Source organism: Jaculus jaculus, chromosome 4 (assembly GCF_020740685.1).
Source record: "Jaculus jaculus isolate mJacJac1 chromosome 4, mJacJac1.mat.Y.cur, whole genome shotgun sequence".
In the NCBI taxonomy this organism is placed as follows: Eukaryota; Metazoa; Chordata; class Mammalia; order Rodentia; family Dipodidae; genus Jaculus; species Jaculus jaculus.
Window position 1 is genome coordinate 50,011,283 of NC_059105.1, and position 15,754 is coordinate 50,027,036.

General features: G+C 39.9%; 1 protein-coding gene across 2 annotated transcripts in view; it reads right to left on the reverse strand.

The window, feature by feature from the left end:
* Ankar (ankyrin and armadillo repeat containing) overlaps nucleotides 1-15,754 on the reverse strand; it is a 65,611-nt gene that overhangs the window by 21,554 nt on the left and 28,303 nt on the right. For both annotated transcript variants that reach the window (XM_004660263.2, XM_045147817.1), the window contains 6 exons: nucleotides 14,686-14,790; nucleotides 11,637-11,878; nucleotides 8,643-8,811; nucleotides 2,383-2,624; nucleotides 2,050-2,203; nucleotides 1,811-1,972 (listed from right to left, as the gene is read on the reverse strand). In XM_004660263.2, coding sequence (XP_004660320.1) covers nucleotides 1,811-1,972; nucleotides 2,050-2,203; nucleotides 2,383-2,624; nucleotides 8,643-8,811; nucleotides 11,637-11,878; nucleotides 14,686-14,790 — 1,074 coding nt within the window. The remainder of the gene's footprint in view (nucleotides 1-1,810; nucleotides 1,973-2,049; nucleotides 2,204-2,382; nucleotides 2,625-8,642; nucleotides 8,812-11,636; nucleotides 11,879-14,685; nucleotides 14,791-15,754) is intronic.

A 15,754-nucleotide genomic window follows, 5' to 3' on the forward strand; every position in this document is an offset into this window, starting at 1 on the left:
TTTCATAAATAAGGAGAGAGAAATGGTGCCAATGCCTCTGAACTTCAATCAGCTAGATGACTTTAAAAACTTTTTATTTGTTTTATGTTTATTTATTTATTTGAAAGTGAGAGACAGAGAAAGAGGCAGAGAGAGTGAGAGAGAGAATGGGCACACCAGGGCCTCCAGCCACTGCAAATGAACTCCAGATGTATGTTCCCCCTTGTGCATCTGGCTAACATGGGTCCTGGGGAATCGAGCCTCGAACCGGGGTCCTTAGGCTTCACAGGCAAGCACCTAACTGCTAAGTCATCTCTCCAGCCCTGCTAGATGACTTTTGAGGAAATACAATTACCTACAGGAGCTAAAAGCTTCTTTTCTTCTTGTTTGCACTAAACTATCTGTGATCAGTACCCTAAAATCACAAGGTTATCAATGAACCCAAATTTTAAAATTCTGCAACATTTTTAAGGTACTCAAAATGTCAATTTTGTTTTACAATTTATTTATTTTATTTAGTTGCAAGCAGAGAAAAAGAGACATGGGAGAGAGAGAGAGAGAGAGAGAGAGAGAGAGAGAGAGAGAGAGAGAGGGAGAGAATGGGTACACTAAGGCTTCTAGCCACTGAAAATGAACTCCAGATGCATATGCCACTTTGTGCATCTGCTTTACATGGGTGCTGGGGAATTGAACCCAGGCTGTTAGGCTTTGTAATCAAGTGCCTTAACCACTGAGCCAACTCTCCAGCTCCCAAATGTCAACTACTTTGCAATTATTTTTGTAAAGAAAATAGAAATGATAAAAGTCCCTGAACATTAAAAACTAAAAAGTGTAATGGAATGTCAAAGGGGAAAGCGTGTGTGTGTGGGGAGGGTATTACCATGGGATCTTTTTTATAATCATGGAAAATGTTAATAAAAATTAAATATAAAAAAACTAAAAAAGTGGGAGTTCTTGAAATTCAAAAGAAGATATACTTTCTCTTAAAAATGGGATTTTGTCTGGCCGTGGTGGTGCACCCCTTTAATCCCAGAACTCAGGAGGCAGAGGTAGAAGGATGGCCATGAGGTCATGGCCACCCTGGGACTACATAGTGAATTTCAGGTCAGCCTGAGCAGCTAGAGTGAGACCCTACCTCAAAAAAAAAGGATTTCTGCTGGGTGTGGTGGTTTATGCCTTTAATTCCAGCACTCAGGAGGCCGAGGTGGGAGGATTGCTGTGAGTTTGAGATACCTTGGGACTGCGTAGTATATTGCAGGTCAGCCAGAGCTCTATAGAGCGAGACCCTACCTCAAGAAAAGTGTGTGTGGTGGGGGATGGGCAGGGAATGGAATGCCTTTAAATCAAAATAATTCATGCTCATTGTTGTCATTCTTTTTAAATTTTATTTATTTGAGAAAGAGAGGAAGAGGCGGGTGGTGGTGGTGGGGGGGGAGAATGGACACACCAGGGCCTCCAGCCACTGCAAACAAATTCTAAATGCATGTGCCTCCCCCCTTGTGCATCTGGCTTATGTGGGTCCTGGAGAATCAAACCAGAATCCTTTGGCTAGGCAGGGAAATGCCTTAACTGCTAAGCCATCTCTCCATCCCATTGTTTTCATTCTTCATTCTACCAACAATGCAAGAGCAAGACAGATACGAAATTCTTTATTCTACCACTTTTCCTCACCAATGTCACGGAGAAAACTTTAATAAGCCTTTTACAGATCAAATAGGCTTTAGAGCTCTAACAGTTTGAAGACATTTATTGAAGACACTGATTTCTACTTCTCTACCTTAGACTTTTATTTTTCTTGTAGATATTTTAGAAATTGAGAATGTGTACTAACCAACACAAATGGATCCCACAGCTCTGATGACGCTAAGTAGTGTACCTTCGGCTAGTTTACTAATTCTTAGTAGGCGGACCAGAGGTGCTATCCCATTCCCTTCACAGATCTGATTTTGATGCAGCCTGCTGTCCTTGCTTAGTGCTATGACGGCTTCACCTCCTGGCGGAGAAGAGAGGCAGATATGATACTTCAGTGCCTGCTATAGCTTGAAGATTTGGGGACAGAAAATAACTTACCCACATACTGCATTTTAGCTGATGATGACAGAAGCATGTTGATTATAAAGTTGTATCCAATCTGTTCTGCCATATACTTTTGCTGCTTCAGTGTTTGTCCTGCCAAAGCCCAAAGTGCTATAGCTCCTTGTTCCTTGACACCTATCTGAAATGCCTATTGAAAAAAAAATTCCATTTATTCTGTGAACATTCATTGAGCACATTAGGGACATGTGTTGTTCTTAAAAAAAAAAAACCAACTGTGTATTCCAGAATTGGGTTTGATTTTCCTATCACTAAGCAAAATTCAAAGCAAAGTCCAAGAAAATTAGACAGTAAAGAGACATTTCTTACCTTTAGGAGTTTTAGAAGATATTTAGTTAATTTTTTCTCCAAAAATGCCTTCTGTATAAGAGGATTGTGATTTGCCAGAGATTCCACAGCCATCGCACCTTTCACTTGGACACTGAGCTGCTTCCCTTTAAAAAGAGCCACCAGGGGAGGGATGGCTCCCTCCATAACTATAGCATCTTGAACGTCCTTGTTCTCACGCCCAACCTCAGCAAGTGTAGCAGAAGCCACCGCCTTCAGAACATCTTCCCATGAATTCAAGAAGAAGAAGTTAAACATGTCTTTTAAAAAGTAACATCTCAAACTGCAGCTCTCATTTTTTACAGATTATAAACATTTATGAGTTCTTAGAGAATTAAAATAGGAAACATAAGCTTTCCAGATTTCCCACTTGGGTTTTTTTCTCATCACTATTCTTAAGATTTGGATAATTGTAGACATAGTCAATATTGTTGTACTTCCAATGCAGTATCCTGCATTTTTAATTTACCACTAAAACATTTCCTCTTTTGTGAACACAATGCCATCTAAGTATTTCATTAAGGGGCATAGCACATTTCTTTAGCCTTTCAAATTTTACAATTTTGTATTCAAGCTTTTCACTGTTTTCAACAATTACAAGTACAATTTCCTTAGCAGACATCTCCTTCTCATCTATTTTTTCTTCCCTTAGCATGGAGTCCGAGGAATTACTCAATATATTTCAGTAAATTGCTTTTTTAAACTAGTTTGTTATGAGCATGTAAGGACCAGCATATGGTCCAGGGCCAGTTTAGGATAAACAAGTTTGTTGTGAGAGTAAAAAATGCAAAGTCAAAGCTTGTAAGCAAAACTAAGACTAACTGTGTGCAGTGACATAGTAAAGATTAGCAGATGTGTGTGTGAAACTATTAGATGAGCATTGGAAGGTATAAAAACCCCAGCTGCTCAGCAACCATTGTCTCAGTCTCCCCGACACTATGACTGACTGAGAGGTTACTAAGCAGTCCTGACTGAGACCCCCGCGAGACACGTCACCGATCCGAATTCATCAGCCCGACACTCGGTCCAAATGATCATCCGTAAGCCAGAGCACTAGCTTACGCCAGCGGACTCGGCTTGGAAGTGCAGCAAACCGAAAGTAAAACGTCACAGCTCGAACCTCGTGTTGGTCAGGTCGTAAAACGTCGCAACTCGAACCTCGCGTTGGTCAGGTCGTAAAACGTCACAACTCAAACCTTGCGTTGTCAGGTCGTATACATGTTAGACTCATTAAGAATATTCTTGTGTTAGTAATGTAGCGGTGAATATACCTTGGTTATATATTATTTTAGCTATAATATTATTTGTGATCATTTGGACTTGCTTGTGCGTGACTTTCATCCCAGTAAACTCCTTTGCAAATATACCAGTGTCTGAGTATCATTGGCCTTCGCCGGCGGAATCCTCTCAACCAATCATCTTTGAGAGTGCTCGCGACACTAGTTATAGCATTTTACTCTTCCACAATCAAGAGTTTAAGAGTTTCAACATGACTGTGTCTTTTTAAATATAGATGTTGTTATTAACAACAAATACATAAAGTTTGTTAACTTGATGAGCAAAAATGTTATTTTGCTTTATTTTGTATCTGTTTACTAGTGAATCTATTATCTTGATGTTTATTGACTGGTTGCATTTGTTCTTTTTGACATTTACAGGTAAGTGGTAAGAATGAACCAGAGAACATACCTTTCTTAGATTAATGATTTTAATATATTACTATATAAATTTTTATATACTTATCTATTTAATTTATTCAGTCAATAAATAAAATTTTTTGACTAAATTGCAAAATACATCATGATCCTGTGTTTCATGATTGCTGTAGTGCATGTTCTCACAAGGATGTCTTCTACCAGTGAAGGGACCAAACTGACGATATGACAGGTTTCAGTAAGGTGCCACCCTAACTAGGCCTAAGTTTCAGTTTCCCAGAGAGGCAGGCAAGACTTCTGGGAAAGGGCAGGCTGTTAATTAACAGTGACCCTAATATGTGGCTGGAGATGATATCTGCCCAGGGGCTGAGTCAGTTCCTGGAGGCATGTCCAAACATGCCTAGACATGTCCCTTTCATGCCGCAACCCTTTCCGCCTTTCCTCCCAACCAATCAGAGTACAGCTGTAACTGCTGCTTGCCTAGCCAGTCATTTAAAAGATTACCTAACCCTGCCTGAAATTCCCCTAGTTGTGCTTAAAAGGGGCCTGCGTGCTCCTCCTCTCCGGGTCATCATTTTGTATGAATGGTTGACCTCTGCATGCTAGCTGATTCTGCAGAATAAACGCTCTTTGTTTTGACATACTATTTGAGTCCAGGGTCTTTCTTCAACAATTTTTGGACCCTTACACCAGTCAGGATCCAGACTAGAATCATGCATTGCATGTATTTAAGTCTCTATTTCTTATAATGTAGGACAGGTCCTTAGTCTTTCTGTAGCAGATAGATTCAGGTTCACTGAGATGAACTTCCAGACCAGGCACAGTTATGGAGGAAGGGATATTTATTGAAACTTATGGATCTAGAGGAAGTTCCATAATGGCAGAAGAAGCTGGCCTGCTTTCACAGGTCCAAGCCCAGAGAGAGAAGCACAAGCCAAAAGCCACACAGCACAGCACACTTCAGGAACTCCAGCTAGGCATACTTTGCTTATCTTTAGATTGAAATCTCAAACCCACACCTTAAGATCTGCTCAGTGATACTGCCTCCAGCCAGGTGCCTGAAGATGCAAACTACAAACTAATAGAACACTGAATATATTGGGGGCTATCTATTCAAACTACCACAGGCTTTTTATTTTTTATTTTTTTGATTTTTCATGATAGGGTCTCACTCTAGCTGAGGCTGACCTGGAATTCACTATGTAGTCTCAGGGTGGCCTCAAACAGTGATCCTCCTACCTCTGCCTCCCAAGTGCTAGGATTAAAGGTGTGCACCACCACACCCAGCTGACTTTTTAAAAAATATGTATATGAAACACGCCCCCTTCTGTAGCAGGAAACAAATTTGCTTGTTCTTGAGAACTTTCCCATCAAGAATTTAGTAGAAGCAGGTATACTTCTATCATTTTGATGTTTTTGTTAATGTTTCCAAACAATGTACTTTGAAATCAGAATCACTTCTTATCATTTTCATATACTTCTGATGCTCTTCATCACATTAGTGATCAGAAATGAGGTGTAATTCCCCAACCCCTGCCTGCAAGAGCTAAGTAGGATCTTACTGTAAGTTGAAGGGAGTTCTGCCCTCACTCATGGATTGTGAAGAATGAATTGCTGTTGGGTCTGATTGACTGTTGAAGGATTGTGGTGTGGCATATCTGGAGGCTATTGAATGCAACTTACAATGCTTAATAAAAATCTTTATTCTTTTAGTATAGAAAATATGTATGTGTATATGTGTGTGTGTGTTATATATATATACATACATATATATTTATTTGTAATCAGTGTGGAGGGTGGGAGAGAATGAGTGTGCCAGGTGCCTCTCGCCACTGCAAACAAATTCTACATGCATGCACCACTTTGTGCATCTAGCTTTACGTGGGTACTAGGGAATTGAACCCAGGCTATCAGGCTTTGCAAGTAAATGCCTTTAACTGCTAAACCATCTCTCCAGCCTCTAACTTGGACTTTAAAATAAATATTGGCCATTTATTTTAAGAAAATGTTCTTTAGTTCAGTTTTGTTTCATGTTTCCTCATGATGCAATATATGCCCTTCCATTGAAAATGCTTGGAAAGTGACACTATATTCTTAGGGATATCTTACGTAGTGTCCTGTGATGTCTATTTGCCCATCATTGGTATTGTTAATTTTGATCAGTTGTTTGTAAACTATGAAGTTGCTAGTTTTCCCTTGCAGCTAATGAAGATCCTTTTTATACCTGTGTGTTTAGTTTTCAGTCAGATTCAAATTCTTAAAAAAAAGGGAGGGGGGAAGGACATCATTACTTATCTCTTTGATAATCCAAACTAGCCCCAAGAGCTGGAAAGAAATCAGAGATGTGGGTAGAGAATTGGGAAAAACACATCTTAATTCTAAGTCTATAAGTTTGATTGCTTGAGTATAAATGTGAGGTAATCTTTTAAATTTTTCTCCAAATAGTCAGGAACTGAGAAAGTATTCTATATGCCCTTTTACCTATTTTAGTGTCTAGGTGTATCATATGAACATTTGCTAATAATGCAGTCATGAACAATACGAAATAGAAGTGTGACAGGATGGAACCAGGCATGCGTGTACGCAAGTGAGTGTGTATGTAACAGGATACATATGCACAGCTAAAGATGGGGAAGGTAAACATCGAAACCAAAACCATCCTTCACAAGATAAGATTGTAAGAATCTAGAGGTGTACACTAATGGCATGTTAACAAGTCTGTGGTCTTAAGAAAGTGCCCAGTTGGCTGGAGAGATGGCTTAGCGGTTAAGCGCTTGCCTGTGAAGCCTAAGGACCACGAGTCGAGTCTTGATTCTCCAGGACCCACGTTAGCCAGATGCACAAGGGGGCGCATGTGTCTGGAGTTTGTTTGCAGTGGCTGGAGGCCCAGGTGCACCCATCCTCTCTCTCTCTCTCTCTCTCTGCCTCTCTCTCTCTCTGTCTGTTGCTCTCAAATAAATAAAATTTTTTAAAAAAGTAAAAAAAAAAGAAAGTGCCCAGTGAGTAGCTGGGTGTGGAGACACAAGCCTATAATCCCAGAACTTGAGAGACAATGGCAGGACTGTGAGATTGAGGTCAACCTGGCTGCACTGAAACACTTCTCAAACAAACAAGCAAACATGAACCCACTGTAAGGCTATTTTACTATAATGATCTCCTACAACTCAACCTGGCCAATATTCAGTAAGGATTCGTGGTTAAAATATCAAAGCTACCTGTGAGATTTAAAAAATTAAAATTTATTTCAAAATTAAATTCTTCATCTTCCTCAGAGTAAGAGGATAATGTAGATTAGAGGGTAGAAATTTGCTTTTATTTACATTTAAGATAAGGCATGAAATGAAAAAAGAATTGTTTTGATAATTTATTTCTGTAGCTTTTTAAAATTCAAATTGATATTATAATTACCACTTTGTTCTAGCACATTAGAGCAGGCAGAAAGACTTAATCCTTTACTTTAAATTTTAATTATGAGAACACAGAAACTAAGTAAGCTAAAGAAGAATTATAAATGAATAACAATGCTAAGGTTAAAATATACATAAAAGATGACCCTCTCTGATGCTAGTGTTACGTGGTGTAGAAAAATGAGGAAACTTAAAGGAATGGAAAAGAGGCTTTAATAATTTTATGACATGATCCAGGTTTTTAGAAGATAACACTTGCTTAAATTTGAGATTCTAAAGTAGAGGAAAACTGCAACATTCCTATTCTTAACCCTGGTTTATATTTTAACCAGTGTATTTATTCTGTATTTATTGCAGATGATTTGGCGCAGAAAGAAAGATGACAAGCTGACATGAATTAAAAAGAACCCATTTTTCCTCTCCCCAAATTTGAAGCATATCCTATTACATATGCTCACTGGAATGGGAGTGTTCTTAGAGAACCTGAGAGAACATGTGCAGTAATGGCAGAAGTTGCTTTCTGCCTTCTGAGGCTCTTAGGACTGAATTCATGTTAGAAACTATAACTGACTTAACAACTGGTTCCTAGATACCTTGAATTTTAACATACCAAATATAGAAAAGCAAATCTGAAGCTCTTGTGCCTTGTGAAGTAGCTTCTAATAATCAAACTTTATTCACACAAAGAGGCATATATTCCCCTGAATATTACCCACTTTATTTTCATTACAAATGTCAAGGTTTTCATTTGAGCAAACATTTTCTTTGTTCATTTTTAAAATAAATTTCTTTTTTTATTGATCTTATTTATTTGAGAGAGAGAAAGAGCGAGGCAAATAGAAAGAGAGAGAATGGGCATGCCAGAGCCTTCAGCCGCTGCAAACAAACTCCAGAAGCATGGCCACCTTGTGCATCTGGCTTATGTGGGTCCTGGGAACTCAAACCTGGGTTCCTTGGCTTTGCCAGCAAGCGCCTTAACTGCCAAGCCATCCCTCCAGTCCAAATATTCACTATTTTAAACTGCCTTTGACAGTCAATGATTTCTATAAACCTAATATTTTAAATTTAAGATACTTAGGCTATACTATTAGAGCATCTGCTCATTTAGAACAAAGTCCAGATCCCTGTTTGCTGCACATAATTAGTCTGGTTACTTTAGACAACAGAGGTGGAGGCTCACCAGAGTCAGAACTCAGAAACTTGATAAGGTACTGGATGCCTTTGTGGTCCCGCATTGCTCTCTGATTGCTCTCATTCCCCACGCACAACACCCGGATGCAGTTCATTGTGTTTATTAGCACATAGTCTATGTTCAGCTTCAAGAGATTTATCAGAGCTGGGATTCCATTCTGAAATTAAACAAAAATGTAAATTTATTTGAATTTATTTAAAGAAGTAAATGAAATTTTGTTTAAAAGTGTATGATCTCTATAATTTTCTGCTTACTTAAAAAGAATTTGCATACAAACAAAAGTTTCTACTGATATGACACATTAAATAACAGTTAATGCAACTTTGAGTAAATCTTATATTTTCACATAAGTATTCAATAAATGTACTTTAAAATAGCATGTAGAAGACTGAGGTTGAAGGCTGGGTGTGGCACACACCTTTAATCCCAACACTAGGGAGGCATTTTTTTTTTTTGAGTTTTTAAAAATATTTTATCCATTTATTTATTTGACAGAGAAAGAGAGAGAGAAAAAATGGGCACACCAGGGCCTCCAGCCACTGCAAACGAACTCCAGATGCATGCGTCATCTTGTGCATCTGGCTAACATGGGTCCTGGGGAATCGAGCCTGGAACCAGGGTCCTTTGGCTTCACAGGCAAGCGCTTAACTGCTAAGCCATCTCTCCAGCCCTCAGCACAGGTTTTTGATCTCCGATGCAGATGCAGTGGGTCGGGGGATTCCTGACTCTCCCCTCCAACCCTCTTGTCCAGAACAACTGCCGACTGTTCCCCAACAAGGACCAGCAGAACTCGGATACAGACTCGTTTGGTGATGCCTGTGACAACTGCCCCAACGTTCCCAACAACGACCAGAAGGACACAGATGGCAATGGAGAAGGAGACGCCTGTGATGACGATGTGGATGGGGATGGTGCGGGCCTGCGGGGGGTGGGGGGGGTGGGGGGGGACACGGACCTGTAGGACCTGCCCAGAGGTAGGGTAAGGTAGGGCGGCTGACAGCGGGCAAGTAAGCTTGTGGAAGCTGGCCTGGGTGGGGATCACCTGCGGCAGGTGTTGCGGGAAACATGAGGTGGGTATAGGCAGGGCCTGGAGCTATAGGTCTATGCCAGTTGTCCTTGGGTGAGAAGACAAAGGATCACCATGAGTTTAAGGCCACCCTGAGACTAGACTGATATCCAGGTCAGCCTGTGGTAAAGTGAGACACTATCTCGAACAAAACTTAAAAACAAAAGACTGAGGTTAAGTTACTTGTCATGCCTTTAAGAGGTAAAGCAATCGAGTCAGATAATTGAAGGTACTACCCTATTTGGAGGTATCTGTCACATAGACAGTGCACTGGTGTTTGGCAATTATGTATACACCACCAGCTATTATTTTAATGTGAATAAAATTTCTGATTTTTTTGTATGTGTGTGTATGCCCTGTGTGTGTGCGTGTGTGTTCAGGTGTGCGAGTATGGATGCATGTGGGCCATGGTGTGTGGCGATCAAAGGAAAACTGCAGGGGTGCCAATCCATGCTTTCTGAACCTTGCGTGGCAGGATCTCTTGTTGTTCCCACTGTGTTTGCCAGGTTAGCTGTCACACAAGCTTCCTAGTGCTTCTCCTATCTCTACCTCTGTTCTTGCTCAAGGCATTCGGGAATTGTAGCATCTGTCTGTCTTTATGTGGGTTCTGGGAATCCAAACTCAAGTATTCATGTGTGTGTGGCAAGGACTTTAGTCACTGAAGCATCCTCCCAGTCCTAATTTCTGATTCTTTTAAATTTTTAAAAAAATTTATTCATTTACTAGAGAAACAGAGAGGTGTGGTGGGAAATTGGCAAGCCAGGGCCTCTAGCCTCTGCAAACAAACTCCAGATGCATGTGCCACCTTATGCATCTGGCTTATGTGGGTCCTGGGGGATTGAACCTGGGTCCTTTTTAAAAAATATTTGTTGTTCATTTTTTATTTATTTATTTGAGAGTGACAGACAGAGAGAAAGACAGATAGAGGGAGAGAGAGAGAATGGGTGAGCCAGGGCTTCCAGCCACTGAAAATGAATTCCAGACGCGTGCGCCCCCTTGTGCGTCTGGCTAACGTGGGACCTGGGGAACCGAGCCTCGAACCGGGGTCCTTAGGCTTCACAGGCAAGCGCTTAACTGCTAAGCCATCTCTCCAGCCCTGAACCTGGGTCCTTTTAACTGCTAAACCATCTCTCCAGCCCTGATTCTTTTTCTTTTTCTTTTGGATTTTCGAAGTAGGGTTTCACTCTAGCTCAGGCTGACCTGGAATTTACTCTGTAGTTTCAGGGTGGCCTCAAACTCATGGCAATCCTCCTACCTCTGCCTCCCAAGTGCTGGAATTAAAGGTATGTGCCACATGCCTGGCTTTCCAGCCCTGATTCTTAAGTGTAGTGAAGATAGCATTTATTTCTATCAGTAGAAATAATGCTCAAAAAGAATGCATGAATATCAATGAAAATGAAAAACAGAAATGCAACATATTTTCAGGCAAACGAGGATACATCTCCAATGTTGAAACATAACATTCATGCACTGCTAATATGGATGAGAGTGACATTCCCATGGCGGGTTACCACAGGAAATACTAGCAGAGCAATTTTTCCAATTAAGTGACTCTGCCTTGAGGGACATAAAGTGTTGCTTGTAATATTTTCATATAAACAAGAATAAATAATCCATATTCACTAACCTATATGAAAAAACCCTTCCCCTTCTATCTCAGGACTATACTCAAATGCCATTGTTTTTTTATCACTGTAGACATTGAGCCCGCGAAGCCAACACTATACCACAGGCTGTACCAACAGTCCAGATGCCTGCTGCCCTCCTCAAGCATTTGTCAACAATCTCCCTCTCTCCCTTCTCCCTATTCGGCTCTTGTAGTTTTGTCACTGCGTAGTAATAAAGCTGTCTATCTTTTGGGCTTGCATGTGGGAAAAGTGCTATTCGTCAAAACATGGCCTATGACAAGCACTTACATATCTGGCGATGACGTCCTTGTTTTCACACTGAGCAATATCGTAGAGGATGACGGCACAGCGAGCATGTAGTTCGGGCTCATCAGAAGCCAGTAAATTGATCAGTGCTGGAATGCCTCCCGCCTCTACCAAAGCGTGCACGACACTTACGTGGGTTGAGATATTGCTCAATAACCCAACAGTTTTGCACTGCAATTTTATTCTGGGACATTTTAATAGATTTACTAAAGCAGGAATGGTTCCTATACAGGAAATCCAAAAATCAGTATGAGTTATTGGAAACCATTTGTAGTCAACTCCTCTGCTTTACCTACAGGACAGACAATTTTCTGTTTCCACACTTGATTTTGCATAAAACATAATCATACACTTTACATTAGTAACCCCAAGCCATCTTTAAAACACTAAACTTTGGTTTATAATACTTGATAAATAATATTTTATTAAAACAGTGCTGGAATTACAGGTGTCAAATTCATAACTAAATCCTTTGAGCTACCACATGTTAGAGTGCTACTTAGGGTACTGCATAATCTTTGAATGGCAGTTTTGTGAAGTTATTTAAATAATTTATTATATTTTATCTTTATCATATACTAGCAAGTAAAAAAATTGCAGAATCTAGTAAAATGCAACCAACACTAACCTCATTAATTATATTGTCACTGGTTGTGGTAAAAACAGAAAATTTGGCTTCAGTTAGATACTTGTTATATTTACATCAATTCAATACATTTAAAAGCACATTGCAGCTTTTAATGGGGGTGCACACCTTTAATCCCAGCACTTGGGAGGCAGAGGTAGGAGGATCACTGTGAGTTCGAGGCCACCCTGAGATTACATAGTGAATTCCAGGTCAGCCTGGACTAGAGTGAAACATTACCTTGGAATACCAAAGAAATAATAATAATAATTGTTATTATTATTAAAAAAATAAAAGCACACTGTGGAACACACACTAAATGTTGGAAAGATGAGTAACCTTGAGTCTTTTATTGGTTTATCTCTCTGAAGTGAAACATCCTTAGTATTATGTCCAGGTATCCCATGCTTGGAGAGGGAGTGGCCTTACTTCCTGCAGATCTCAGGGTCTGAGAATTTGTCTGGGGGCCCAGGCTCACTGCAACCTCCAAGAATGGGGGGAGGATCCTGGCTCACTGAAACCCCTGAGAATGGGGGGGAAGAGCTCCCCTGCCAGTATGGTCTCCGAGATAGGACCAGCGATTCAGGCTGCTGCAACCTCTCCATAGCCTGGGGCCTTCCTGTCTGACAGCTTAGGTTTGCTTTAAACCAGGGCCCTGCCCATGTCCAACAATCTTCCATTTTTTTTTTTTTTTCAGCATAGAGCTTTCTCTACATGATTTTAGTAAGGCAATATGGATGAAAAATTAATTTAAATTCATTTGTTCTGTAATATACATGGAGTACCTCATGTGGATTAATGCATCTCCATCATTTCTGAGTCTCAGTGGACATTGTGGATCAGTAAGGAAGCTAAGCTAGAAAGACTGATTTAAGTTCCAGATGTACAGCTTCTTACAAACCTGGCTTGACATTAACTCTGCTATTTACAATTAAAAAAATAACTTTGTAAATGAAGAATAGGGAAAGCTTATAAATCAATGAAATTATAATAGCAGTATGGTAAAGTCACTTAGTATTAGCTTTTATTTTTACTTATTTGAAAGAGAAAGAGGCAGATAGAGAGAGAATGGGCGCACCAGGTCCTCTAGCCACTGCAACCAAACTCCAGAGGCATGTGCCACCTTGTGCATCTGGCTTTACATGGGTACTGAGGAATTGAACCTAGGTCATTTGGCTTTGCAGGCAAGTGCTTTAACTGCTAAACCATCTCTCCAGCCCAGTATTAGCTTTGAAAGAAATATAATTAGGGGTTGGAGAGATGGCATACTGGTTAAGGCACTTACCTGCAAAACCTAAGGACCCAGGTTCGATTCCCCAGTACTCATGTAAGCCAGATGGACAAAGGGGCACATGCATCTAGAATTCATTTGCAATGGCTAGAAATTGTGGAGTGCCCATTCTCTTAAATAAATAAATAACATAAAACTCCCTTTCTTAAATAAATAAATAGCACCTCTTAAATAAAGAACATAAAACTTTCTAAGTAAAATATTTTTTAAAAAGAAATAGAATTCCTTTAAAAATCATGTAGATTTTTGACCCTGGGCAGCTTTCACTTAGAAAATAAAGTACAAGGCTGACGAATGAAGCAGTTTTAGAAAAGGAAAAAGAAGCTTAACATGAGCTAAATAATTTTCTTCACAACTAAAAATATATTTTAAGGGTTGAGAGATGGCTTAATGGTCAAGACACTTGCCTGTGAAGCCTAAGGACTCATGTTTGAATCTCCAGGTCCCACATAGCCAGACCCACAGTGACACAAGCACGCGATGTGCATGCGAACAAGGGGGGTGGGCACAAACGTCTGGAGTTCATTCTCTGTGGCTGGAGGCCCTGGTGCACCAATTCTCTCTCTGCATCTCTCTCTCTCAAAAATTATACATATATAAAGACATGTGTGTTGGTACACACCTATAAACCCAGAAATCAGGAGGTAGAGAAAGAAAAATCACAGGTTCTAGTTACATAGTGAGATCCTGCCTCCCCCAAATAAATAAAAACTATATACATGCCGGGTGTGGTGGCACATGCCTTTAATTCCAGCACTTGGGAGGCAGAGGTAGGAGGATCGCTGTGAGTTCAAGGCCACCCTGAGACTCCATAGTGAATTCCAGGTCAGCCTGGGCTAGAGTCAGACCCTACCTCAAAAAAAAAAAAAAAAAAAAAAAAAGGAAAGAAAGAAAAACTATATACATTTTAGGGCTATGAGTGTAACTCAGTGGTAGGGTATTTGCTTTATTCACATAAATCCCTAAATTCAATCTTAGTACCATATATATGTACACACACATACATATATATATATAATATGTAATGTATATAATATTAAAACTATTAAGGTGAATGTAATATAGCTCTACTTAAAGTAATTTAAGAAAAAGACAGTTAATAGATTTCATATCACCTGCATCCAAAATACATTTCCAGTATTCTTCTTTGGCTAAACAAATTACTTCTAAGGACATGACAGCCATCATCCTTCGTTTAAAGCTTTCACATTGCAACATTTCTGGGAAATATTTAACAGAAAAATGCACAATTATATAAAGGGCAGTGGAGTGACTGATTTTATTTTCATATAGGCAAAGTGAACACAATAGTTAAAATTACCACCGTAACCACCAACTGCATGCATTAAGTTCCCTTGTGTTCGTAGCTCTGTGTAGATTCTGAACAGATTATGTATATGCCCTAATACATGAGCTAAAGGCACTTGGGTTAAAAATTGAATAGATAGTTTGCTGCTGGGAACTTTAAGAGGTAGGGCTTAAGTGGGAGGTTTTAGGTCATAGGGGAGGGAATGTCTTTGAATAAGACTGTGGGACTCTGCCTCCCCTCTTTCTCTTGAGGAAGGATTTCACTACCCAAGCTGACGTCAAACCTACTCCGTAGCCCATGCTGACCTCAATCTCATGGAAATTCTACCTCAGCCTCCAGGCTGCAGGTATTAAAGGCATAGACCACAAAGCCTAGTTCTTTTTATCCACACCTTGCCATGAGGCAAACAGGCCCAAAGTCTCTGCCATGGACGCCAGCCATGATAAACAGTTCTAATTACCTTATCATAGCCTAAAAGCAAGGGGGCCAGCCTTGAGCCCAAATAAAACTTCTCTCTCTTTGTAAGTTATCTTGGTTATTATTTGTAATAGTAACAGAATGCTAACACAATATGCCATTGATCCTTGACATTTATAATGATAATTTCTGAAAAAATTCTAAAATTAATAATCTTTTTCTGAAGGGCTAAGATTGGCTTGACATAGTTTACATTCACTTGAGAAATGGTACATTTCTCTTGCACCAAATGTTGGTTATGGATAAAATCTGAGTATGATGGTTCTTTTTTTTATTATTTATGAGGGAGAGAGAGTGAAAGTGCATGAGAGAGAGAGAGAGAGAGAGAGAGAGAGAGAGAGAGAGAGAGAGAGAATTGGAGCTCCAGGGCCTTAGCCATGGCACTAGAACTCCAGATA